Here is a 25,306-nt window from a genome sequence, read left to right on the forward strand (position 1 = left end):
TATACAAAACCTTTTTTTACAGTTGGCTATACTACTGAACGGTTTTGGCAATGTAACTTCTATTTCCTCATCAGAAATGGTAATTTAGCTAAAAACCTATGAAAGTTTATCTTCCCAGCTGAATATCTTCTAGAAGATTTGCATCTTTTCCACAGCTGATAGTCAAAATACCAAACAGCATGCATCTTTATCAATAATATTTGACCCCCAAAACTATATTTAACCTGACGATAAGCATTGAAACAAGATAATGATCCCTTTGGGGGAAAGCTTAGTTGGTAGAATAGCTGAATTCTTCTTGCTGGTAGTAAACTCAGTAGGCTGTTTGCTGTCAAACAATGACAATTTGGTCTTACCAATTTTACAGGATATATGCTTGAACCAGATCAAGATCAGAGACCTGATATCTTTCAAGTATCTCACTTTGCCTTTAAACTTGCCAAAAAGGATTGTCCAGTGTCCAATATTAATGTAAGTAGTCTTTGACTTTTTCTGGTTTTAAAGGGTTTCGTAGGTCTTCTGTAGCATTGGGAAAAAAATAGCAAATCAGCTGAGAAAGAAGATTCAGTTCCTTATTAACCTTGCTACTAAATTCAAAACATGGAGCAAAGTATGTTTCCCATTGATACTGTGTACATGTAATGTTATATCTCTAAACAAAATACTTGGGAATTTTGAGGGCATAGCTCCATGAATTGCATTGATATTGCACCAGTACCCGACTTGTGCTTTGAACTTGTACAAGTTTTATGTTTAATACAATTAGTATCAAGTACACTGTAGAACTTATTGACAGTAGAAAATCTTTGTCATGTCAAGAGAATTTGGGTTTGTTCTGAATAATCCCTTCTTTCTTTTTAATCAGCCTGAACCATAATATTAATTGGAAGGGCTACAGTGAACTTGAAAGTAAAACAGAATAGTGTCTTGGTTTGCCTCCTTTCCTGACCTTGCTTTGCATGAGAGGTTGAGCTCTGTTTGAAACTCTGAGCCTTCTTTCAAAGACAATCTAATTGATGGACTAAGGTACTGTGCCATAGAATTGGAGGACACATAATGTTCTATGTTATAAAGAGACTCCCAAGATAGGCATTAGGATGTTAGGAAAAATTAATTTTGAAGCAAATGTCAATTACAGTGAACTCTGTTTTCCAAGGCAGGTGAATGAATTTAACTGAGATGCCTTTGAAACCTAAAACCACTGATCCCTGGTCCTGTAGAAGAAGGCGTTCAGTAGTGTGTGTTGCTTTGTGGAGACTTAGCATAGGCTTTGCATTTTTTTATTTTTTTTTTTAATAAAAAAAAAGTCAGAAAACCTTGGAGTCATTGCTGTTTGTAGGCAAAGGCTAAATTTCAAGTGTTATGAATGGTTTTACGTAAGGTTGTTGCAGAGTGCGGTTAGGTGGTGCTATAATTATCCTTTCTCTTTTGTACTGAGAGAAAATCAAGTGGATTGCTTTATCTTGATCTAACATACAGTTGAGAATTTACTACGTTACATGTTGTAAGAGCAGTGTCAACTTCTTCAGGTGACTCATATGTCAGTTTCTTGGATTCTTTTTCCTGTTGGGAAGGAATTGCTTCCTTCCTTGGCCTTTTGCCTTGTCACAGACATGTAAAAGTAGAAGTGCTTGGTGTATTTTTACCAAGTGAAACTGATTTGTGTGTTTTCCTCCAACACTCAAGACACTTCTCTACTCTGACAGCAGTAAAAGCAGGAGTTTACACCCTGTTTTCTCTTGCTATTGTTTTCCTCTGGTAGTGCTCGCCTCTCTGGCACCCACTGCTGTCTCAAATAAAGAAGAAGCACAGCACACTGCTGTCTCAAAAAGAGAAGAAGCACAAAAATGTGCACCTGGACATCCCTAATTTTAACCCTCAAAGTTCATGAGAATGTAAGAATCACCATTGTAGGTTAGAGCAGAAGTGGGGTGAGTCCAGTATGCTGTCTGTGACAGCAGCCTGTTTTTTCAGGGGGAAGTCAGAGGTGGGCTGCTCTTTTGCCAATTTATCTCTTGACTAATTCTGGTACTTGAGGTAGTCTTCAGAAGCAGTATTGTAAAACTGATAACTCTTGGTTATAATGTTTGTGACCAGAGTTAGATTTACTTTCCTCACTGTATGTGAAGATCACCCTTGTATAATTTCACATTTTCTGTCTCCCTTCCACAAAACAGCCATTTTCCTTGGTTAAATGCAGCTTTGGTGAATAGTAATTAATTCAGAAATTAAACTGAGATGTTCTTTAAGCTTTGAAGCGGCAGATGAGAACTGCGAAAGGATATTCTGAAAAAAGGTTCTGGAGAGGGCAAGAGGAGTGTTGAAATTGGCTCAAATATACTGGTGAAGTGGAGACCAGCTGTTGGGAAGATCCCAGTTCCTGACTGGGTATATTTAGGCCCTTTCTGTACAGATGAGGATTGTGAAACAGATACTTGAAGGCCAGAGAGGAGAAATGACTTGAAATTGCACGCTGGCTGTAACTTCACTGGCAGAAAGCTGCAGGATGTGGTCCTTCATTTTCTGGTGTTCATAAGCTGTGGTGTCAGAAGTACCAGCAGGATCAACCAAATTGCTGGTGCTCTGGTAAACTCTCAGGGGAGATGGTACTGTGGATTTGCAGTGCCTTTATCTGCCACTATTGTCATTGAGCATTTGGGACTTGGGGAGAAGGAAATTTTGACCTTGAACAGGTGAAAAAGGCAAGCTTGGCTTTGCACACTTGGCAGAGGCAGGGGAAGGTAGGACATGGAAGACGAACTTATCATTCTTGTTGGGCTCAGTGTATTCCTCTGTGCCTGCTGTCACTGAGGTGGGGGTGCATTTCCAGATTGCATTGGTGGAGGAATGTTTTTCAGTGTGATTCAAACATAGCATGAACGAAGTGAACTGCTTTATGTTATCTGCAGTATTGGTGTCTCTGGCTAGAGAAGTGGGCTAGTATCAGAAAGCAGAATGAATTTTTATGTGATTAGGCTGTGATTTGTGAAAGGGTGTTAGTTCAAGGACCATAGAAACTTAAGTTCTGTGTGGATTTTGCATTGCAGTGGAAGAGCTATTTGTGCTAAAAAACCTACTGTTGATTTTGTCTGTGTTTAGGCTTTGCTTTAATTCTTAGACTCAAGGATAAAATTCATCTTTATTTTGTGCAGTTAGAAGAAAACATTTGGAGAAAATGTTTTACCTCATTGTTCGTAGGTACATTGTTCATGGTAAGGTGTGAGTGAACTGAAGTAGTTGACATAATAGTAAGTCAGACCAGTAATATTTACAATTTTTACTTTTGTAACAGATAACAGGACATAGAAATAGCATTAAACGAAATCTCTTTCAATTTACAGCCATGTGACTGAGTTCTGCATGAAACCTTGTAGCATGAAAATCTTGAAACCAAGTATTCCTCTTCAATTTGTAATGATTTTTTTCTTTCAGGATTTCGTTTTTTTAATTTATTCCAATTTATTTTTCCCAAGAATTCTCCTGTCCCTTCAACTCTTCCTGAACCCATGACAGCTAGTGAGGCAGCTGCTAGAAAAAGCCAAATAAAAGCAAGGTGAGCAGATGACATGGCTTTACTTTATTTGCTTTATTTGTCTGAAACTTGTTTTTATGTGCTTCCTAATAAAAATGATCTGAGTAGTTCTTTAGTATAGATCAACTGTGTTTATAAGTGCTTCAGATCTCTTTGTGGATTCCATTTCTTCGTTTTTTGTGGTTTTGAGAATCTGCTGAGAGAAACTGAGATCATATTTTGTGATGGTATAGGTAAGTACTAGCAGTCGGTTCCTTATTTGCTTAATTTCATTCTATTGTCATGAGTGAATTTTGAAATAGATGTCAGTGGGGGGTGAGAATAATATGGTACAATTAAACGGTTCTGTGGAGTGTTATTTAAACGTAAAATCATCTCATTCATTGCTTGAAGGTAACTGGACTTGTAAACAAAAATTCAGATTTCTATACCAAATCATTGCCTTGTTTGTACTTTTAAGTAAAAACAGAAACAAAACATAGAGTGTTTATTCATGCTTTTTGATTCTGCAGCGGTATATGCTGTGTGCTTAATACTAAAACTGTAGGAATTCCTTACACTTTCATTCCTTGTAAATGAAGTTTTTCAAGTTCTGAACCTACAAATGTGTGGCTTAATTACGTGGATGTTCAGCTACAATTATCAGCAACTTCATTAGTGTATTGTGAATGAGAAGCGAACGAATGGGCTCATTTAAGCCATGTTTTGAGCTGTGTACATGTGTGTGTTGCTTTAAGGTAGTGATTGCTTTTGCTGGCTCTGCTGTCAGTTAGTAAAATGCAGTGGCGGGCCAGCATTGAATAGTGATGGCATAATGTTTTTAACTGACTGCTATACTAGGAAAGCTTGTAGTTCTTCCTAAATCATGTGTTTCTGATGGCTCAAGTTACAGAAGGTTAAGGCAGATAGATATCTCAATATAATATGGTAGGAACTAATGAGGTGTTAGATACTGGAGCTCAGCTGGTGAATTAGTGTTTTTAAGCAGTTGGACAATTTTAAGAAATGCTTATACTGTAACCTGACAGGGAGATTAAGCTCCCAAGTCCTTTTTTGAGCGTCTTCTTTGCCTTGGGGGAATATTACACAAGTCTGAAGTACTGCAAGGTAGACACAAATACTTGGAGAAGTTTGAGTGATATAACTACTAGAGGTTAAATCTCTTTTGAAAGTAGAAATGAATTGACTTAACAGATAAGATTTTTCTTAATCTTATTTCCTGTATATATGAACAGTAATCGTATCTCTAGTCACAGGATTGCTGCCTCGAGCTTTGCAGATAATTTTTAATTACTACTGTGAACTAAGGAAAGCTTGCATAGAGAAATTTAATCAAGTGCTTTGGTCTCCTTGGGAATAATCCTGTTGCATGGCTCCTTCTTAAGGTGTTGTGCAGCAGTGCTATCTTCTATGGCTGCAGTGGGTGGTGACAGGAATTGTAAAAACAAATTTTAAGCTATTTAAATGCAGTTTTTAAGTACAGTACCACATGATTGAGATGCAATTGAACTATAAAGAAAAAGGTAGAAGCAGAAGCAATCTTTAATGAAGTTTCTTATGTGGAAATCTTGTTTCAGAATAACAGATACTGTTGGACCAACGGAAACCTCAATTGCACCGCGACAGAGACCAAAGGCCAATTCAAGCACTGCCACTTCCAGTGTTCTGACGATCCACAGCTCAGCAACTCCAGTCAAAGTACAAGTTCCTGGTGCATTTGGTAATCGTGGGCAAAAAGGTATCTTACTCAAGTCTTAAGGACTGACTGAAACAAATGAAGAATCGAGTTTGTTTCCCTCCTTAAACTAATAAGGATAACCTTCGAAACTTCATTTCACTTCCTTTTTTTTGTTTGTCAAAAAAAAAAAAAAAGACCACAAATCTTCATCCCTTCTGGATGACTCTAAATGTGCAAGTGGTAAGTTTGAATAGGTGCCACAAAAACTAAATGCAAATAGTGAAGAAGTCAAGGTATTTTTTTTTCTCAGTGTACATAACACTGATTTTATTTAGACTAACTTTCCTGCTGAGGACTGCAGGATAGAAGTTCATGCTCAGTTGTGACTTCCAAGTAGTTCAGTGCAAGCACTGAACTCTTTGTTAATCACGTAAAGCTTTAATTCTCTTAGGAAAAATGCATTTCCTGTGCCTCAGTAAGTTATGAGATAGTAATAAAATGGTGGTGATATTGATAGGCTAGCACCATGAAAAAACTTGACTCTTCTAATGATTGACCAGAGCATTTCACATTGTACTGTTGGTGCAACAGAGATGTAATTCAGATAAAATCATGTGGCATTTTCAATAAATCCTTTCTGAGGATCTGTACCTCATTCAAAGAGAGGTAGGGCTGTACTAATCACTGAAATAGTTTTAATTTAATTTTAAGTACTTTCCTAATTGCACTCTGTGATCTTATGTGTTTTTGCACTGCAGTACGTGTTATGACTGCTAAGTTGTTGTGGTTTATCCTGGCAGGTGGCTAACCACCACAGCCTTTTACTCCCCCCCTCTCTGCACTGGGATGGGGAGAGGAGGGTTAAAAACTTGTGGGTTGAGATAAAAAAAAAAAAAACAGTTTAATAGGACAGGAAAGGAAAATAATAATAGTAATCATAATGATAAAAATATACAAAGCAAGTGATGCACAGCACAATTGCTCACCACTGGTGCCCAGCCACCCCACAAGCAGCAGCCCCTCCAGTTTTATTGTTCAGCTCAATACCATATGGTGGAATATCCCCTTGGCCACTTTGGGTCAGCTGTCCTGGTTCTGTCCCCTCACAGCTCCTGCTGCACCCCCAGCCTCCTCACTGGCAGGGCGGTATGAGAAGCTGGAAAGTCCTTTGCTTAGTGTAAGCTCTGCTTTGTAACAGCTAAAAACATTGGTGTGTGGTCAGCATTATTCTCATCCTAAGTCCAAAACACAGCACCATACAAGCTACCAGGAAGAAAGCTAACTCTATCCCGGTGAATACCAGGACGTAAGTGAACCAGAGTTGCACGTTGCTGGCAGTCCACTACTTGTCAGTGCTGCTCCTCCAAAGCCAAGATATTGCCCTGTTGTTGATTTAGCCTTATCAAGCAGAGATGGGATTGATGGAAGAGTAGCTTCAGGGATGGAGCTGGGAAAGCTTCCAATCAAAAGGCCACTGGGAATGTTGGCATCCCATGCGTAAGCAACTTCTACTAGATAGGATCCAAATAATATACAACTTAGAAAGCTTTTCCTGATACGACAAGTATCAGATGATTACTGTGCACTTCAGAAGATAAATAAAGCATGCAAGATGAATTGATTTGTGTTAGTAACTGCTTAATTAAAAGGCAGCAAAAATAATTTAATTGTGAAGCTCATACAGTGATCTGTTTAAGTCATACAAAACATGACCCAACAGCTAGTTAAAAAAACAAAAAACAAAAAACAAGATTTTAAGGGGCACAGGTCTGTATTTGGACAACTGCTGTATGAAGCTGATGTTCGGGTATTTTGTGTACTTTACTTTTAGGTATATAAAATGCAAAAGGCTTAATTGCATTCTCTCAAGAATGAATTTATCAAATTGTCTTAAGGATATAGAGTGTAACGGTATGTCTCAGTTTTGAGTCAGAAGAGATAAGCGTGGTTTGAGTTATTAGAAGATAAAAACCGAATTGCATAATATACAAACTGTACCACTGGTCAAACTAGGAAGGGGACTACGTTTCACCTTAAAATGTTAATGAACATTTAATTAAATTTCAGAAGTCAGTATGTTAATAGTGTTGTCTTAATATTACAGGAACCCCAAGACCTGGAAATGGGCAAGAGATCTTGCTGTCCCAAGGGACCACTCAGCATCATCCGCAGCAGAACAGAGTTCTCCAGCAGCTGCAGCAGGGGGACTGGAGACTACAGCAGTTGCACCATTTACATCACCAGCAGCAGCACCCTTCAATTCAGGAGGCTTACATTCAGCAGGTACAAGTCAAATGTGTTACAAATTGTGCTAAAAGAGCAGCATGTTACTGTCTGTTAGTAGCATTTTTAATTGTGCTCTAGTTAAATGCTTCTGCTGTTGTGACCTGGCTTCTTTCTGCTAGGATAAAGAAAGGGACTGTAGCTCCTGCCCCTTCTCTTTTTTTTTTTTTTTTTTTTTTTTTTTAGCTTTTCACATTTGTCTTTTGCATTGTAATGCTTATCCTGGAAAGTTGAGTTCTTTGTGCTGTCTCGCTTTTGTTGCTTCACCCAGAAACCTTGCTTGCTTTGAATCAACACTGTGTGGCCCAAATTAAGGTTTCATGTATGCATGAACATGCTTGAAAGAAATATTAGGAGTGATGTAGATGATCCTGTGCTTGTGGTAGATGGTATGCTTCTGGTGTGTAGACCATCTAAGTACTTTTGTAGCTGTTTTTGCTTTCTCTTGGTCAATGAAGAGCTTCCTTTTTGTAGTTATGTCAACCAATATTTTTCATGGATACTAAATATCATAACACTGCCCACCTTGCTTACTTTCAAGCCCGGTTGTTTAAGTTGCACAGCAGAAATACTCTTAAGAAGAACCAAACAGCATCTAGATCAGATGGGAATTTTCAGAGTCTGTCCAAGACACTTGGTATTTCTTTATTTTTTCTTGTTGAGTTGTGCTATTATTAAAAGCACAGCTGAATTGCTTTCCAAAGAGATATAGTACTCCTGAAAATGACAGAAGTCGGGGTGTTTAATGGCTTGCCTTGGAAAAGGCAGTGCAAAATACGTATTGTAATTTTTTTGTTAATCAGGCTGGTGTTAGCTGGGAAAAAAAAAAAAATCATAGTGGAAAAGCCTCCAAGCACAGTCATTAAAATGTATTGACAGAGTTATAAGCTGATTCCCAGTCATGTGGTGTCTTAACTGAAGAACACTGTTGAGACACAGAGCTGATATTTTAATCAATGCTTCTTCTAAATATCTGTATATTCTAAATATGGGGATTGTGGTTTCCTAATCATAGAATCATAGAATATCCTGAGTTGGAAGGGACCCATAATGATATTTTGTTCTTTCCAAATACAGTATCAACAAGCAATGCACCAGCAGATGGTCCAACAGCAGCTGTTGATGCAGTCTGTGTACCAGCAGCAACCTTCCCAATCTCAGTATCCTGCTATGGTATGTCAAGAACGGAATGTAGATGGCACAGTTTTCAAATATATGTTCAGTTTATAAGTCTGTTGTGAAGTTCCAGCAACACAAGTTTGAGAGTACCCCTTTTAAGTACTTCAAAAAATGTTTTGGCTATTATTGTTTCTCATGGTTCAAGAAGAGAAGTCTTTTTAGTTACTTTCTCAGTGTTTTCAGGAGAATGTAAATGTTGCATGCTCTATGTGATGCAGCTACAGCATGGTGTAAATTTAGACATATAAAAGGTATTCATAAAGCAAGAAAGCTAACTGGCATAACATGTTTTCAGAAGTCAAAAGAAATTGTTGTGAAACTGATTCTTTATCTGTAAGAACATGGTATGTCAAACTAATTTAGTGCATGTATGTAGTTTTCAATAATTATAAAAAGCTAAGCAATATTTTGGAAGAGGAAGAAATCACAAGGCAATTCCTTTTCACCTATTTAGTGGACAGACTGGTTTCTTGTTTCTGGTGAAGCTACCAGCCTTTTCTGGAGTTCGATAGTTGTTGGTGCATTTGGCTGTGAGGCCAGTATTATTAGTTAGCAAAAAGCTTTGCATTGTCTTATGAGAATTTTAGTAATGTGGTGACTGTCTTATTTAGGCGCAGCAATATCAGCAGGCTCTTATACAGCAGCAGATGCTTGCTCAGCAGCAGCAGCGGTCACAACAGCCGCAATCTCCTGAATTTATCACTTCTCCACAAGACTTCTCACCAGCCTTAATCTCCTACCCTACATCACTTCCAGCACGTGCTGGAATGGTGGCAGATTCTCCCTATGCTGCAAACAGGCAAGTATTCTGACACAGGTGTACCCAAGGATTACTAATTGCTTACATTGTTGATTGTAATAAGCACTACTACCCTTCTGCACAAATTGCTTGTTTCAGTAGTAAAGAATTGCTAAAACTAATTGCTTAGTGGTAATGGATATTTGGGGCACTGTAGGGGAGGAGACAGGGACACTCAACTCATCAATAGATGAGCCTGATAGAACTTTAATTTAAGTCCTTATCTTCTGTTTTTTCTTGTCCATGGGTTTTTCCCAGGAAACTGACTGCTGAGCAACTTGCTACGTATGGGTGTTCATAGCATATATTTAATGAGGCAGTGGGCATTTGAAACTTATCTCAAGCCATAATTTTACCATTTCTTGTTCTTCAATCCAATTTGGAGGATACTGCTTTAAGATAGGCTTTATAGTTGAGATTGTTTTGGTAGAGGTTTCAACTCTTCTGTCTGTTGATCAGTGGTCTGACTTTGTTCTGTGATGGAATGTATCACTGAGAAGGTCCCTTTGAAGAAGCCCATGGATTTCCCCTTGTTTAGTAATGTATAATGGAAAATGACTTTCTCATGAATTCTCACTGGAAGCAATATGTAGAATTAAAGTAACAACTAAAAGTTTTTTTCATAACTTAAAATCATACACTTGCCTAGTTTCACTGATGTTCTGAGCTAGGTTAGTGTGTGTGTGTGTGTAGAGACACATGCACATGTAGTTGCCTACTATTACTGCATTTGAAATAGAAGCCTTTTGTACTTAATGGTAACCCTGCAGTCTGTAGTACAGTCTTTGTCGATACAGATTTTCAGTTAATATTGAAACCTGCATGTTTCACCTGCTGCTGTCATTTTTAGTCTCTTCTAGCTGTGTGTTGAAAGAGTGAAAGGCAAAATATTTTCCTGCTGGGTTGATACACTATATTGTTTGGCTTCATCACACCAATTAGGTAGTATAATCTCTAGCAGAAAGTATTTGCCTGTGCTTCTGTGCCCAGATCTGCCACTTAATACCCGTTCTTTGGTCAAGCCTTTGGACAGAGTAAATAGTATTCTTATGTGTGTATGACTAAAGATTTATGGCTGCTATTAAGCTTCAAATCAATGACTAGAGAGATAGCAACAATTTGCATTGCTTAAGGGTGATCTTTTAACCCAAAATATGACTGCTTATCTTATAGCAAGGGGCAATTTATTTTCTCTTGACGTACTACGTGTGTTGCATTGCATTGTGATGTATTACGTGTTGCCCTTCTCTCAGTAGAAAGAGCAAGTAGTCCTGTAGGAAGGGCTGAGAGGACATGAACTGAGAGGAGGGAGCCCTTTGCCCTTCCTCTTGCCTTGGAGCGATGGTTGCTCATGGAGCTTGGCTGCATGTGTGGCCTGCAGCGCCCGTCTAGGCATAGATGGAGAACCATTTAAGAGGCAGTAACTTGTTATTTGATTGCTTTTCTAGTTCAATTCAGACAACTGGATAAGTGATAGACTTAATTTGCCAAAACTTGCTTGAAATGGAAAATGCATCTGATCAAAGGTTTTCTAGTATCCAAGCAAATAAGGAGAGTAAATAAAAATTTTGAATGTACCTGATGGGCTGTTTTCTTCTTTTTCTTAAGAAAACAAGACTGCTATGACAGTATAGGAATGAACAAGGTGAAATAGAGTTTATAGTCTTGCAGACCATTCTGACAAAAGGTTCTGTGCTTTTGTTACAATTAATAAATTGACGAAGTGTACAAGGTTTGCATACAGAAATGATGGAGCCAAACCACATGTTCTAAGTGTTTCATTTTATCTTTAATTAGTTTTCAGATATATTTCAGATAAGCCATTAATGCATGTGTGTTATTTGTATATAATATTTTGACATAATCACACAGAATCACAGAATTTCTAGGTTGGAAGAGACTAATGAAGCATATAATCCATTTTCACCCAGATAGACAATCCTATAACATTACTTTTTGTTTCCATGAACTGACTTTACAGGTCTGGTATTCCTGATGCTGAGACAATTACCAGTTACCCAAAGCAGAGCATCAATAACCCACCTGATATGTCAGGCTGGAATCCATTTGGAGAGGACAATTTTTCCAAGTTGACAGAGGAGGAGCTGCTGGACAGAGAATTTGACCTGCTAAGATCAAGTAAGGGACGCTTGAAGGCTTATTTTGCTTCAGAGTAAATAAGGGCTCCATAGTTGCTCAGCAGTGCTATCACCTGTCTTATCGAAGGGCCTGTGGTCTGTGTACAGAAAATTCTTTCTGAGCATTTGAGGGCAGAGTTGGGCCTGTCTTCTTTCCTTCCTCATTTTGAAAATGTGTGCAATAGGAGCTCACTGTCTATAACTGGTAGTTACTGGCTGAAATACTGCAGAAATGGCTATATTTTAGCTCTTAAGCACTGCTTACGTCACCTTGGTTGTCAAAAAGCTCTGAACAGCAGAGGTATGTTGTCAGAACAGTTTGGCTGCTTGCTTCATTCCTCTTCAGCTTTTTTTTCTTGCACACGAGAGCAGAAGATTCTGTGGGTCTGATATGTCCTTTGAAAATGCCTGAAAGAAAACGATCTATTACATTATGTTAATGTTTTGTAATGTCCTTTTTGATGAGTGGCTACATGTAAGGGCTGCTTTATTGTTCTGATATGGCAATAGTTGAATAAACTTTTTTTTCTCTCTTGAAGTCAGCTATCTCAATGGTTTTTACTTGGAGTTACTTGCTTTTTTTTTAATTACTTAACACATGTTCATTAGATGCTCTTCCTAAAACTAGTTGTCACGATCAGATTTATTTGCAAGACTTGTAAGATGTGACAATGTCAAAAAACAAAACAAACATATATACTCTCAGCAAGTCTATTGCAATTAAAAAGATAGTAAAGTGGAATTTCAGGTAATTGGAAAAAAATGGTGCTTTCAGTTGAGTCTTTCTTCTTGGATTTCTGGGTGCTTAAATGTAGCTGAATGAGATGTGCGCGTTACACATACATCCTGAAGGAGCGTCATTGGTATGATTTGTGTCTGTCTCCAGGGATAGCTGATGGTTTCCACTTGTTTCCTGCGTTGATCTCATAAGACTCCTATTTTTGAGATGCAGATGGAGCCTTATATGCATTCTGCAGTAAAACAACCATTCTTGCTATCATTTTGAGGAAATGGATAACATACTAGCTGAAGAGTAAAGATTCTTTGCAAGTCTAAGTTTGTGATTTGAAATTATTTTTCAAAGTAGTAGAATTGGATATGTTAGGCTTGCTCATTTCAAAGAAAGCCTTAGAAGACTTTGAATTGATGAACCTTTGAATCTGAAGTAGGTTAGCTTGAATCAAAAGGTCAGTATAACGTTATCCATTTCCAGAATCTTTATCTGACTGGTGGATATCTGACTATAGTTTAGTTAAATTTTATGAATTTGGTTTGGCTAAGCCATGTGTTACAAACAAATTTAAGTAGAGAAGAATATATTAACCAAGGTTATACTTAAAGTGGCTTTACAGAAAAGCTGGAAGATGCTGTATAAGAAATTGTTGGCATGGTGTAGCTGAATAGGCTGCTTCTAGTAATCTGGGAAAATACCAACTGTTGGAAGACATGAAGCAAAATAACGGAATTTGACTACTCTGTTTTACACGTTGTGATTGTTTACAAATTTTAATGGAAGTCTAGAATAATAAAGAGTTATTTAAGTCAATGGCTTTAAGAATGGGATGATTACTTTTCGTTGTAGGCTCTCATAAGCTTCCTATAAAGCTGTTCAGTGAGGAAGCTTTATGACAGTCTTGAACACCTATGCTATGTGTATTTCATTCTGTACACCTCATTGTTAGGCCTTCTGACGTTGTATTTAAGTTGGGTTATGAGAATTTGATACAGAACCATGCAAACACAAAGCAGAGGGTGGCTCAGATAGTCATAAAGCTGTCCAGGGGTCCTGGCTGTCACTGCTTGCCTCCTAACAGTTGCAGCTGGCTCACCAACGTGAGAGCATGACAGTGCAATCCCTTCTATATGCCAAAATGCTGAACTGGATATGAACTGTTAGACTGCATTTATAGAAGAAGAAAGAATAACTTGGAACTAAATGCTGCTAACGGCTTCCATTAAATCTGTAGCAGATAGGACAGTTAACTGCTACTTTAATTCCCTTATCCAATGTTTGTACTATGTGCTAAAATGCTACAAACACTTTAAAGAATAGATCTAATTTAGGCATGTTTTTGGCTCTTCCTTCACCTCTGAGCGACAATAAATCAGTGCACACAAGAGCTCGATATGATAATATGCCATATACTTTCAAATGCTCTATGAGGAATGTAAACATAATGGCATAGTTCTGCTCAGTAATAACCAATGCTAGGGTTTTTCAGTCACTGGAATACAGAAAATGTCAAAAATCATTATTGTTGACTTGACCAATAGTACACTAGGTGGCAGGCTTGTTTATACGTAATGAGTTGGAGCTGGAGATTGTCTTCGGGCTTCTGGCTTGATTTCAGTTAGAGGTTAAGTGGAGCTGGTGGGGTTGTTAGTTCTAATCTGTGTGTTTGTGTGCACACAGATACATAAGTAAAAGATTTCAAGGTCCTTTTAACTTTTTTTTTTTTTTGGTATTACAGGAGTTGTGCCAAAGATCTTACGAGCTTCCCTTGCAGTGTTACTGCTGCTGCAAAATATTTATGCTGAATTTTGTCTACTTGTACTAGCTCAAATTTACCTGGAGTAATGAGAAATTGGGAGATTTGTTGTACAATTAAAAATTGTGGCTATAAAACTAACTGTGTAATACTTTCTGGAATTTTCTCAAATGTGTCTTAAGGGTCAATGCTCAATTCTCTTTAGATTTAGGTTATTTCTTGTGAGAGAAAGTTGATGTTTTACTGCCAAGTAATTGTGTTCAGTTTTTGAGTTTACTGTGAATCATTTTGCCATCTGGACGAAGGAGAATTGAAGATTTGGGTTTGGCAAAGAGATTGTTTTATTTTCTGTTACTAAATCCACTGGCTGTCCTGTCCTGTAGAACTCGTGTACAGTGTTGCATAAGTCTGTTTTTTGGTTGTGTTACGTAGTGCTGAGTGTGGCATTCAGAATGCTAATCCCTTCTTTCCATGTGCAAAAGCTTGGCTTGTATTGTTGAGCTGATGCATTCATTATACATGAATTCAAAATATTTTTGAATTTGTTGCTCATGCCAATAATACAGGAATATGTACAGCCCTTGTCAGAGGATCGAGACGTCACTGTTTTTGTCAGGCTACCTTTGCTATTTGATTTTTTTGTATTTATAACAGGTTAATGTTTGGCGTGCTTAGTGATGGGTATTGCTCTGGTGATTCATTTTTTTATCTTTACGAAGGGAGCTAGCTCCTAGAGCAGAATACTTTGCTTAGACTTGGGGAAGATTTCCATAGTAAAAAGATGATCATTGCTATATGAATTAATAAGCGGTTGCATGAAGACTTCTGAACTGAGTACTTATTGTGGAGCACTTTGATGTAGTCAAAAGATGGAGTTTGTGGTCTCTGTGTACACTGTTTGTCTGGTTTATGGATTGTTACTGAAGGAGCTCCTGTAATCACTTAATGCTCTGTGAAACTGGGAGCTATGGGCAGTCAGCATTCTCACCAGGAACAAATACTCCAGTATGCTTCACGCTGCACAAAGATTGTTGTTAGTCCCAAAACCATCTCAATGCTTTAGCAAAGACCCCTGTGGATGCAAAGCCCATGCTGCTCTGGGCCTGTGCCCTTTGCAGTATGTGTAGTCTGAAGGAACTGAGGAGCTGTAGCACTTAGCAGGTTTTCTTTGTGCAGATGTGCTTCTGGTACTTGAGACAGTCCCCACAGAATGGATCTGTGAACAGTTTTGGGCCTGTCATTCAAATGGAAACAGCTGTATGTCTTGGATAAATACGGTATTGGATGTCATGGGATAAATAACTTGTGAAGAGTCAGCTGTGGCAAGTGGTACCTGATCATAGCTCTCTCATATCTGCAGTCTCAGCTGCATTTGGATAATGATTCTGGTTTAAAAGGCTGAAAAGTACAGAGAACTAGTTGTTTATATTGCTGAACACATAGGCTGCATATAAGGTGTAAAAGATGCCCTCGTGTTAAACATTTGGTCAGGAAATATATGCTTCTGGTTAGGCAGAGGTATTATTAAAAGGAAAAAAAAAAAAGGCAAACCAAAAAACAAACAAACAAAAACAAACAAAAGTTTGTGCAAGTGAATTTTCCTGAATGGTCAAGAAGTATGAATTTAAGATGTGAAAAATCTTTTAAAACATAATAAAACAAGAAAGTAAAAATCAAGTATATAGCTCCCTCACCCTGAAGAGTAGATATCTTTATGTTGGCATAACACCTGCCATTTTTATTTTATTTTATTTTATTTTATTTTATTTTTTGTTCTGTTTCATTTTTATTTTTTACAGACAGGCTGGTGGACAGGAGAGCATCTTCAGATAAGAATGTGGAGCTACATTCTGCTCCACAGAAAAATCCTCCCGAAGATCCCTTTGGTTCTGTTCCTTTCATTTCTCACCCAGGCAAGTTACAACTGTAACATCACTACCTCATGTTTATGTGTCTACTTATATATCTGTATCTGTTGAGTATGTGTGTCCAGTTAAATGACCAAAGAAAGATCAAAGACGTTGGCTGCCTCATTGCAGTAGATGATTTTTAACAGTATTTTTTTTAAGTTGATTACCTCTAAGTAAAAAAATATCTCTGCATCCAATTCCTGGTACTTGAACAATGTACAGACACTGTTGTCTTGGCAGTGAAAATACATTGAACAACTGAGGTATGAATCTCAAGTAGATCCAGTAGTTCTGCTGAAAGCAAATTACTTGCTATGACCAGATTTTGATTATTTCCTATAGCCTACTTCTAAATAATTCTGTTTGACTAGTTCAGTTTTCCAGACAAGTAAGGAATGTATGTTTTTGCTGCACTGAATTGAATATTTGTTGGAGAAAGTTGGTTCAAAACAAGGGAAATATCTTGTCATATGTAAATTTGGAGTGGGTGGGATTCACTGTGTTTTAGTTGATTTTTTTTTTTTTTTTAACTTGGTTGGAAGTAAAAATAACATTGTATGTGACCACTGATTGTGAAAGTAAAACTACATAATCCTGCAACTTAATGTTTTAACATTTTTCTGATCAGTACTTGAATCATAATTTTGATACCTGAGGTAAAGTAAAAGCTGTGTAAGAATTAATGGTCAGAAGAGTTTCAGCTGCTTATGGAGCCACTTAAACACTTCCCTATGTTTTGTTGAGACTGTGTTGGCATAAAGGTGCCTTAATATAACTGTTACCTGTTTTTATCTAATTTCAAAAGCGTAAAGTGCCTTAAAATAAATCACTTCGGGGTCAACCTGAGTTAGAAACTATGTTTACTTTTGCTTTCACCTTGCATTCTTAAAGATCATCTGCTAGGGTTTATTGCTCACAAATGCTCTTGTACTATACATGGTGAAGAATTAACAGGGTAATGCTTTTGTATTGTAGAAGGCAGTTTGTTCGGGGGATAAAAACCACCAAGTCTCTGTATTAGTGTCTGCTCCTGTTGTCAGAAAGATTTAATTCTTAATTCAGGAACAATTAATTCTATTAAGTCTATTGCTGTTTTCTTAGTTTCTCTTCATTCTGCTCACTCAGTGAGGACAAGGTTGTTTTGAGTCATCTTGTTAGAGTGCAGTATTTTAATACAATTTGAAAGCAGTTCTGAAGTGAAGAGAATTGCTCTGCCAATAGTAGTCAGTTTGGAAGCATTTACCCTACAGTCTTCATGAAAGAGGTTGGTTTGTTTTATGGGTGAGCCTAAATTTACATGCCAAATAAACAATAATAGTTACCTTTAACTTTCAATGGCAACTATCAGGTGCCTGCTCTTCTACACACTGATAACCACGTGTATAGGAGTTACTTTTATTTATTTTCTCACCTTTGGCCTTTGAAATCTAATTGTTGCTGTTTTGAAGGTACATATAATGCAACTTAGACTTCAATCAATGGCGTCGATATGTTATGTCATGTGAATTTGCCTTGGTTAAATTCAATCTGAGCTTTAATTCTTGACATGCAAAACAATACAAAAGTTCAGTCATGGACTAAAAACACACTGCTTGAGAAATCTGGAGTTGTTTTGGAACTGATATGTATGCTTGTTAAAAACAAACAAAAGGGAACAAAGAAATCCTTGTTTTTCAGTAGCTTTTGTCTACTGGCTCAGAGCTGGGATTTAAACTAGAGTACATACGGGCTTGATTTCAAGGAAGGTGTTCTTAATTCACTGTTAACAGTGAATTATGCTTAGCCAGCAAATGTGATCTGATAGGTGTTTAAATCTGAAAATGTCTTCTACAAACTAAATTGTAGAATTCCACACAGGATTGTTCTTGGAAGTGTCTTTAAAGCATGTGTTGTAAGCCACCTAAGGAAAGAAGAATGATGTTGACTTAGATATATTTTCTTTCTAGGTGGGTGTTTTCTAGAAAAGAAATGACAAACAATCTTATTTGTATGTTCTCTTGTTCTTACCATTGCTGTAAAATGTTATTTTTCTGTCTTGTTCTGTGTTATTATAAGAGATTTAACTAAGAGAGAGTCTTCATGAGTGTCTCATTCAGGGAGTCAGAGGGAGGGTGACTGAGTAGGAAGTGAAACATGATTAATATCTCAAACACTTCCTCAATATTTGGGGAAGAAGCTGGCTTTATCTATTTAGAGAAAAAGTTTCATTTATTTTTGTAATGTGTCTACAGTGCAAATAAGGAGTGTTTTCTTACTATTCACCCAGATTTGACTACTGACTTTTGACTTTTTGATCTGTGATAAGATGGAATGTTAATGTTACCAGTACAGGTTATTTAAAATTAAAAACAAAGTAAAAATTTGACTTCATTAAGCAGCAAGAGTTGCTATTGAAGACGTGTTCTATTCTATTAATCTTTGGGTTGTAATTGTGGTCTGTTTCTGCTTTTTTCTTGTTGTTGTGACATCAGTCTCAGGTTCATATAAGTTACTGTATGTGGACTGTAGCTGGGTAGAATGACCCAGACAATTTTCCGTGTTTTGGAAGCTTACAGATTTTCTGAAAGAAGTATTTGACTAAATCTCTATTATTTGCTATGAGTTAGCTGCAAAGAAGCCAAAGGTTATGTATCATCTTCTGACTTAACAACTTAATATGAGGTGCTGGTATTCCAGCCAAGTGCTATCATCTACGTGTGTCTGGGAAGGTGGTGCAAGGCTAACGGTGGTACAGAGGCTAAAACATTAAAACTTTGATCACCTCACCTGGAAAAGACTGTGCAGCATTGTGAGTGGTGAGTCCCTGGGATTTTCCCTGGGGAGCTGGGAGTGGACTTAAGGCTGCTGCTGCTGCAAGGATCACCGGGAAGGAGAACCTGGAAGTGGATGGTCTCACACTGCTTGTCTGTCAGAGCTCCTCTGCTTACTCTTCTCAGGTGGGAATGGACAGGCAGCAACAGCACGTGCGTCACTTGGCAGGCTATGCAGATACTGAAATTAGCCAAAACACGATGGGTTCCTTCTATTGTGGCTGATAAGAAAGTGGTGTAGAAGCACTTAGTGTTATACACACTTGGTTTCTGTCCCATTAAAAGTGTTTTTGGAAGTACCACGTGTAAACTTGTTGTACAATCTATTTTATTGCTCAGTGAAATTACTTAGAGCTTGAGGTGAATGGAGTAGAAAATGTTGAGAAGGAATTCCACCACTCAATCTGATGGAAACAAAACAAACATTGCAAGTATTTTACTAAAAAGAGAGGGAGGAAGCACAGCTGAATAGCCACTGAGTAGTCAGTTAGGACAGACACCTAGCATGTGGAAAACAGATTGCAGTTCCTGAATACACTGCCTGAATCAATGGATGGTTGCAGTGGAAAAACTGGGTCATGTAGTCAGCATTTTGGAATGGAAACTTGGTTCACACGTGTGTTAAGCATTTCTTGTAATGTCTTTTATCAACATCTTGAGCATTTCTGAAACTCAGAACAGATGTAACTTTACTGCAGTTACCAAATTCTAAGAAGCAAATGTATTGAACACAGTACAGTTTGCTGTGCTAATTCTTTCTGGGATTAGAATGGGCTAAATTGCCTTGCCTTTTGCTTCCCTCAGTTTAATACTGGAATTCACAAAAGTAATAAAATATTTGAAGTTAACTCTCAAAATGTTGCTGTGATGCTGGTGAACCGTGTAAGGAGTGGAGAAGTTGGAAAACCTGGGATTTCCACCCCAGTGTGGTGGACCTGAAGCCATCTACTAAGTGCTTTGCTCCAGTGGAGAACCTCAGTGAGCTGGCTTCTCTTACTAGGATAAAGCTCCAGTTCTGGTTTGTTTAATTGTCCTACTGAATATCTGTAAAGCTCATCTTTTGTGCTGTATACATAGCGGTTCTTGATGAACTAACTATTGTTTCTTCAAACATATATAGGCAATCCCTTTCCAGTCACTGCATGTGTGTTCACTGTGCAGAGACCAGGAATAAAAGGAAGCATGGTTCTGTGTCTTCCTTTTTATTTCCAGATTCTTTGCACTCAAAGACTCATTAATGTGGTCGTTATGGTATATGTCTTGGAATAAGAGCAATTTCGTGGTGTGGTATGTAACTCGCATAGTCACAGCTATATGGATCAGGCAGAAAACGGGCTAACTGCACACTAATAGCAGTATGATGGAAGCAGTCTGGAGCTCTGGACGTGTCACTGAATGGACTCTGCAGCAGTAGCTGATGATTACTGTGCGCTGCTTTGCACCAGGGAAGTGCATTCTTCCAGCATGAAGAATTGCCAGAGACTACTCATTTGGTTACTTATTTTGTATGCTGCTTCTAATGACGTTTCAAACCACAAGGAATTTATATACCATAGCCTTGGAGCCATTGGACTACGGTGCAGTCTGGAGCTTAAATGAGGCACAACATGCTGTCATTTAGCATGAAATACCAACCATGAGTACACAAGTAACTTGTATCAGCTTCCTGTACAACACTGAAGAGCTCATGTCATCAGTTAACGCTGCTTGGGCAACTGATATTCTTGAATTGTGTTTAAAAATGCACAAGCCTGGGCATTTGTGCAGTCCTCCAGATTTGGTTGACTTGACAATTAAAATTGGTTCATATCGGTTTTTTTACTTCCTGAAAATACGGATGTTTTACTGCATAACCTTTCCTCAGTACGGCTTTCGGACATGGTTAATATTTGCGGAGTGCACATTCAGGGTGCTTCCCTGTATCAAGATCATCTTCAGATGTCTTTTCCCAATAAGACTTTCAAAGGAGCTTGAAATAATTCACACTTGGCAAAAATAAATGGTATATGCAGTCTGTGCCAGTGGTGTGCTTTTTCCTCTCCAAAATGCTTCACTGATTTATTTTTTTTCTAGTCAAATCTTCGAACAGTCACGGTCGCCCTTTTTTCTGTATGTGCTTCAACACACAGACTATGCAAGTATTCAAAAGAATTTCTAAGCAAGAGATGCTAGGCAGAAGCGTTTTATTCTTTTTTGTTGTTGTTCTTGAAAATAAAGGTGGTAAGCGGTGCAAATCCATTACAGTATTCAGCAGCTGCTGCTCTGGCTGTTGTCAAAGAAGTAGTGCAGATTTAGTTGCAGCGCATGGGTAATCCTTGGGCCTGACATGTGGCAAATTGCTCTGGAATGATGGCGGCAGTATGTTACCAATTCAAAGAAAGCTTAAAGCCCTTATGCCCCACTCTTTTGCCACTCCCGCAATACCCTAAAATGATGAACCAGCAGAAGGCATGTAATTACTTCAGTTGTTAGAGGGAATTCATCCTCTTATAATCGGATGTCTAGAAAAAGAACATCAGAACAGAAAATTTCCTTGAAGATTGGGATCTTCTTATATGATTAAAGATGTTCCACCTGGCTTGCATTTGAGCGAAGAACAATTGTCTCTTACAAGATGCAAACCTGATTAGAAGTGTAGTAATCTGAACAGTACATTACAAACAGATGTTACTCCACATTTTTCAGCTTTTCTATAAATATTCATCTGAACAGTCTTTGCAGCAGTTCAGTTTGAGAAGATTGCATGAAATCAACATGACGGAACACTTAATTTTTGGTATCTATTTGACCAGAGCATTAACTTGTCATTAACAGGGGAATTTTTCCATTTTGGCACAATAAGTTTCTACTTGTAGTGCTTTTAGTATTTATTTAGTTTACTAACTTCCTGAGGAGTGAAAGATTTTGAAATGCTGTTGAAAACACTAGAACAAAATCATTCCCATCCTAGCTTTAAAGCTGACAGCTATATGGAAGATGTTTTTGTTCCTTTGGTCTGGTTTTGACACCAGTCTGCTGCCATTTTCTCCCTGTCACTGGGAGTAAGCCACAGACACTGCAGATGAGAGCACGTGCAGAACCATTTTCTAATTTTGGCTGCATCAGTCTAGAAGAGGTGTAAGAGCAGTGTCTTAAACTGAAGCCTGCATGGAGCAGGTGGCTCTGTTGATTTACATCACCTTGATACAAAATGAAGAAGAAAGCAAGATACTGGCTGTTTCCTGAAAAACATAAATGTGGGAGCAGTCAGGTCACCACTTCTGAAATATTTCACAACTTTTTCTTGAAAAGCTTTTTCAAGGCTTTTCTTGAAAAGCCTGTAGTAGGAGGAGCTGCAGCTAGGAGTGTCACTTGACATATGCTACTTGCTTTCTTGTTCAGGCTGTGCACGTAGGGTCATAGGTGCTGATCCTGAAACTTTTAATAATGTTGTGCTGTGACTGTAGCGTGTGCATTGCTAATCCCTGTAAAAGTCACTGTCTGTTTGCCTATTTTGTTTCTGTACAAAATGCATTAAGTGTCTTGCTGTGATAAAGCATTAACATTGATACCTGCTGGGAGGAGAGAGAAGGTGGATGTGAGGAACTTCAGGGTTTAAGACCTAGAAATGGAGAAAGCCTGTTCAGAGGTTGTTGGCATTGAAATGAGGGGTGTGAAGCTGATGAGCTACCAGGCAAGTAATTAATTGCCTGTCGCTGTGATGGTGGTACAACTGGAAAGGATTTCTAAGGAGTTTTCTTAAGCGGGCCGGTGGATTTGTATAAGCACAGGCTTGCGCTTCCTCTTCCTTTGTGTTTCTCCATTCCTAAGATGGCTCAGCAAGGACGTTGAAGCTGCAGGCAGTGCATGATGACTGAGCCCTAGTGCCATTACAAAAACAAGAAGTCAGAAAGATGGCTAGTGCCAGGATAGATAGCAGATGTTGTTGAAACTAATCAATATTGGAGACTCCAATACTGCTGCTAGTTCTATAAACACCTTCCATGATGTCTCTGCATCTGTCTGGAAGTAATGTGCTTACCGTTTCACTTGAGTGATTTGGAGTTGGAAGTATTCAAGCAACATGTGGACTTCATGCACTGTGAGCAGGCAGTGTCTCTATACTTACTGAACTTTGCTTATATTTGCTTATCAAGGGAGTTTCAAGAAAGTGCAGTCCCTCAACGAATTGTTCCTGACTTCATCCCACTTCTAGGGGTTGTAGCTGTTAGATTCAAGAAGGAGATTTAGGATGCTAATACGGATTCCCTGAAGACTAGATTGACTCCCAAAATCACCTGGATATTGTCAGCAAGAGTAACAGTCCTAAGTGTGCCTACTGACAGATGCTGTAATGCTTCCTATATTGGTACCAGCGCATGGAATATGCTTTGTGAAACTGTTTTCCATGTCTGACCACGCATTGTCGAGTCCTGTCTGATGTATGTTTTGTCTGGAGAGGTGTGCTGAGAGCCTGAAAAGTGTGACTTAAATTATTTGTGCAGCATGTCAGCAGCTGTTGGTATCATCTCTTCTGTCCTGCTGATGTCCTTCTGCAGTTTGTCTTCCGGCGAGTGTGACTGTGACAACAATTAACAAATAATATTTAAATCCTTTTTGCAAGATCCATTGTGTGTTCCCTTCTTGTCCCAAAACCCTTTACTTTTTAAACAGTGTTCAGCATATGTAAATTATCTGTAAAGGTCTAAGCATAGAGTGTAAACTCACATAGATATTCACAAACATTAAGGGTTTTTTGTTGTGTACATGCTGGTGCTATCTAGCCTAGAAATATTTCATTTTTCCCCCTTTTAAATCTAATTGCATTTATGTTAACATTAGTGTTCCAGTAAATACTGACAACAGCGGGATTTGGGAGATAGAGGGTTTTACAGCGCAACGTGAAGGCTGTACCTTTGGGAAATCTAGAGCAAGCAGCCAAATAATCCAGATTCTAATTTAGTTGTAAAGCAAATATGTAGCATTTAAAATTACAGTAGATAAGAAGCAATCTGACACCAGAAGCAAACAAGAAACAGCTCACAGCCCCTAATCACCTGATGTTTTTAGTCATTTTGGTCAGCTTGTTTTTAAATCCATACATGAAATACATTACTGCAAACTCCTATTGTGAGTTGGGGTGCAATTGCAAACGAGCAAAATGGCTGCTGAATGAAGAAAATGGTTATTAATTCCTTCTCAAAAAAGGAAGAAATTTACCTTCTAAAACTTAATGTTCCAGTCTAAATTTAAGCATAGGAAGAGAGAACCTTACTTGGCTTGGAAGTTGTATGCTGATTTCCCTGTGAAAGAAGAAATGGCCTGAAATGTGATTGCTTTTTGTTTTACAAGAACAAGAGATAATAAGATGGTTGAATTATTTTTGAGGAAGAAGTGGTGCATACGTCCATCCCTCAGCTTTTTCAATCCTAAGAACATACTGAGTTGATGAAACTGCAGCATTTTTTTAACAAAAATAAATGCTAAATGGGAAGCATTACTTTTCATTAGCTTAGAAGGCCAGGAACCTAGTTCGATGTGCATGGAGCTTGTTAATAACAGCTTTCATGAGGAACATCCCTTGTTCCCAGGATTGATGCTAGAGACGTAAGAAGTTAGTACCAAGCACGCAGTGTCCTGTGTTCATGGTACCCAGTGTCTTATTAGTTCAGGCTGCTTAGTGGGGTATGTGCATCTTCATAGGTAAATTCAACTTGCTATGGCCTTCAGGCAAGCATAAGCTGGTTGTCAGTGAAGTCCTTCTTTGATGTTTGAATTTATCTTGGTGCATTATATGAACATTTATTTGGATCACCAGGAAAAAAAAAAAAAAAAGGTATATGAATTGATGGAGCAGAATGCTTTTTTAGCTCCAAGAGCTGAACAGCCTCCAAAATTGCATGTGGCTTTATCAAATACAGTCAGTATGTTGGACCAAACCTGGAAGTGCTGAGGGAACAGGGGTCAAATGGATTATGACTGAATTGGGTAGACGAGAGATGGTTAAATTTATATCTGACATTTTCCTACCCACAAAGCAGTAGAGATTGTCCCAAGTAGGTGTTAGACTTGTTCGTTTCTCTTGTTTTCTGTAATGTGTAAGTGAGGTTACGTAAGTAATGTTTTGGATGAGTTTTGGCAGTTGGGGAAAACCTGTTTCTCATAAGAGCTGAGGATCTTATATAGGCTTTTTCTCTCTAAAAAACATTTTTTAGAATAAATGATAATACTAAATACTTGTGGGAGCAAGATGAATGCAGAACATGAAGGCGTTGTTGCATTCTTCTACAGGTGGCTGTACCTGCTGCTAGTAGCACAACTGCATGTGGTTCTTGAAGGCTGAAGACTTTATGAAATTGAAGTTTTAAGAGAGGATTTGGCTGTCCTGGAGAAATGCATGTGCAGTTAAGGCTAGTCTTCGAAGTAGACAGTGACAGGTGAGGTGGAGAAGGTCTCCTAAGTAGATGGGTATTATCTCTACATAGGAGAGATTATAACCCTTCTGAGGG

General features: G+C 38.2%; 2 protein-coding genes across 5 annotated transcripts in view; one reads left to right on the forward strand and one right to left on the reverse strand.

Annotated features, from left to right (window-relative positions):
- The window catches only part of BMP2K (BMP2 inducible kinase), a 64,037-nt gene that overhangs the window by 29,778 nt on the left and 8,953 nt on the right, over positions 1 to 25,306 (forward strand). The window contains exons 8-15 of one of the 2 annotated variants that reach the window (XM_084516547.1): positions 368 to 471; positions 3,474 to 3,553; positions 5,110 to 5,270; positions 7,315 to 7,493; positions 8,571 to 8,666; positions 9,284 to 9,471; positions 11,453 to 11,610; positions 15,898 to 16,011. In XM_084516547.1, the coding sequence (XP_084372673.1) occupies positions 368 to 471; positions 3,474 to 3,553; positions 5,110 to 5,270; positions 7,315 to 7,493; positions 8,571 to 8,666; positions 9,284 to 9,471; positions 11,453 to 11,610; positions 15,898 to 16,011 (1,080 nt within the window). The remainder of the gene's footprint in view (positions 1 to 367; positions 472 to 3,473; positions 3,554 to 5,109; positions 5,271 to 7,314; positions 7,494 to 8,570; positions 8,667 to 9,283; positions 9,472 to 11,452; positions 11,611 to 15,897; positions 16,012 to 25,306) is intronic. The other variant, XM_084516548.1, reaches the window with a different exon arrangement.
- Positions 11,567 to 25,306, reverse strand: part of PAQR3 (progestin and adipoQ receptor family member 3) — a 29,040-nt gene continuing 15,300 nt past the window's right edge. Inside the window, exon 7 of one of the 3 annotated variants that reach the window (XM_084516551.1) lies at positions 11,567 to 12,017. The gene's annotated coding sequence lies outside the window, so the exon portion shown is untranslated. Of the gene's footprint in view, positions 12,018 to 21,146; positions 21,160 to 23,355; positions 23,378 to 25,306 lie in introns of those variants that run through there. The other 2 variants (XM_084516553.1, XM_084516552.1) reach the window with 2 other exon arrangements.

The sequence above is a fragment of the Aythya ferina genome (assembly GCF_964211825.1).
Source record: "Aythya ferina genome assembly, chromosome: 4".
Lineage (NCBI taxonomy): Eukaryota > Metazoa > Chordata > Aves > Anseriformes > Anatidae > Aythya > Aythya ferina.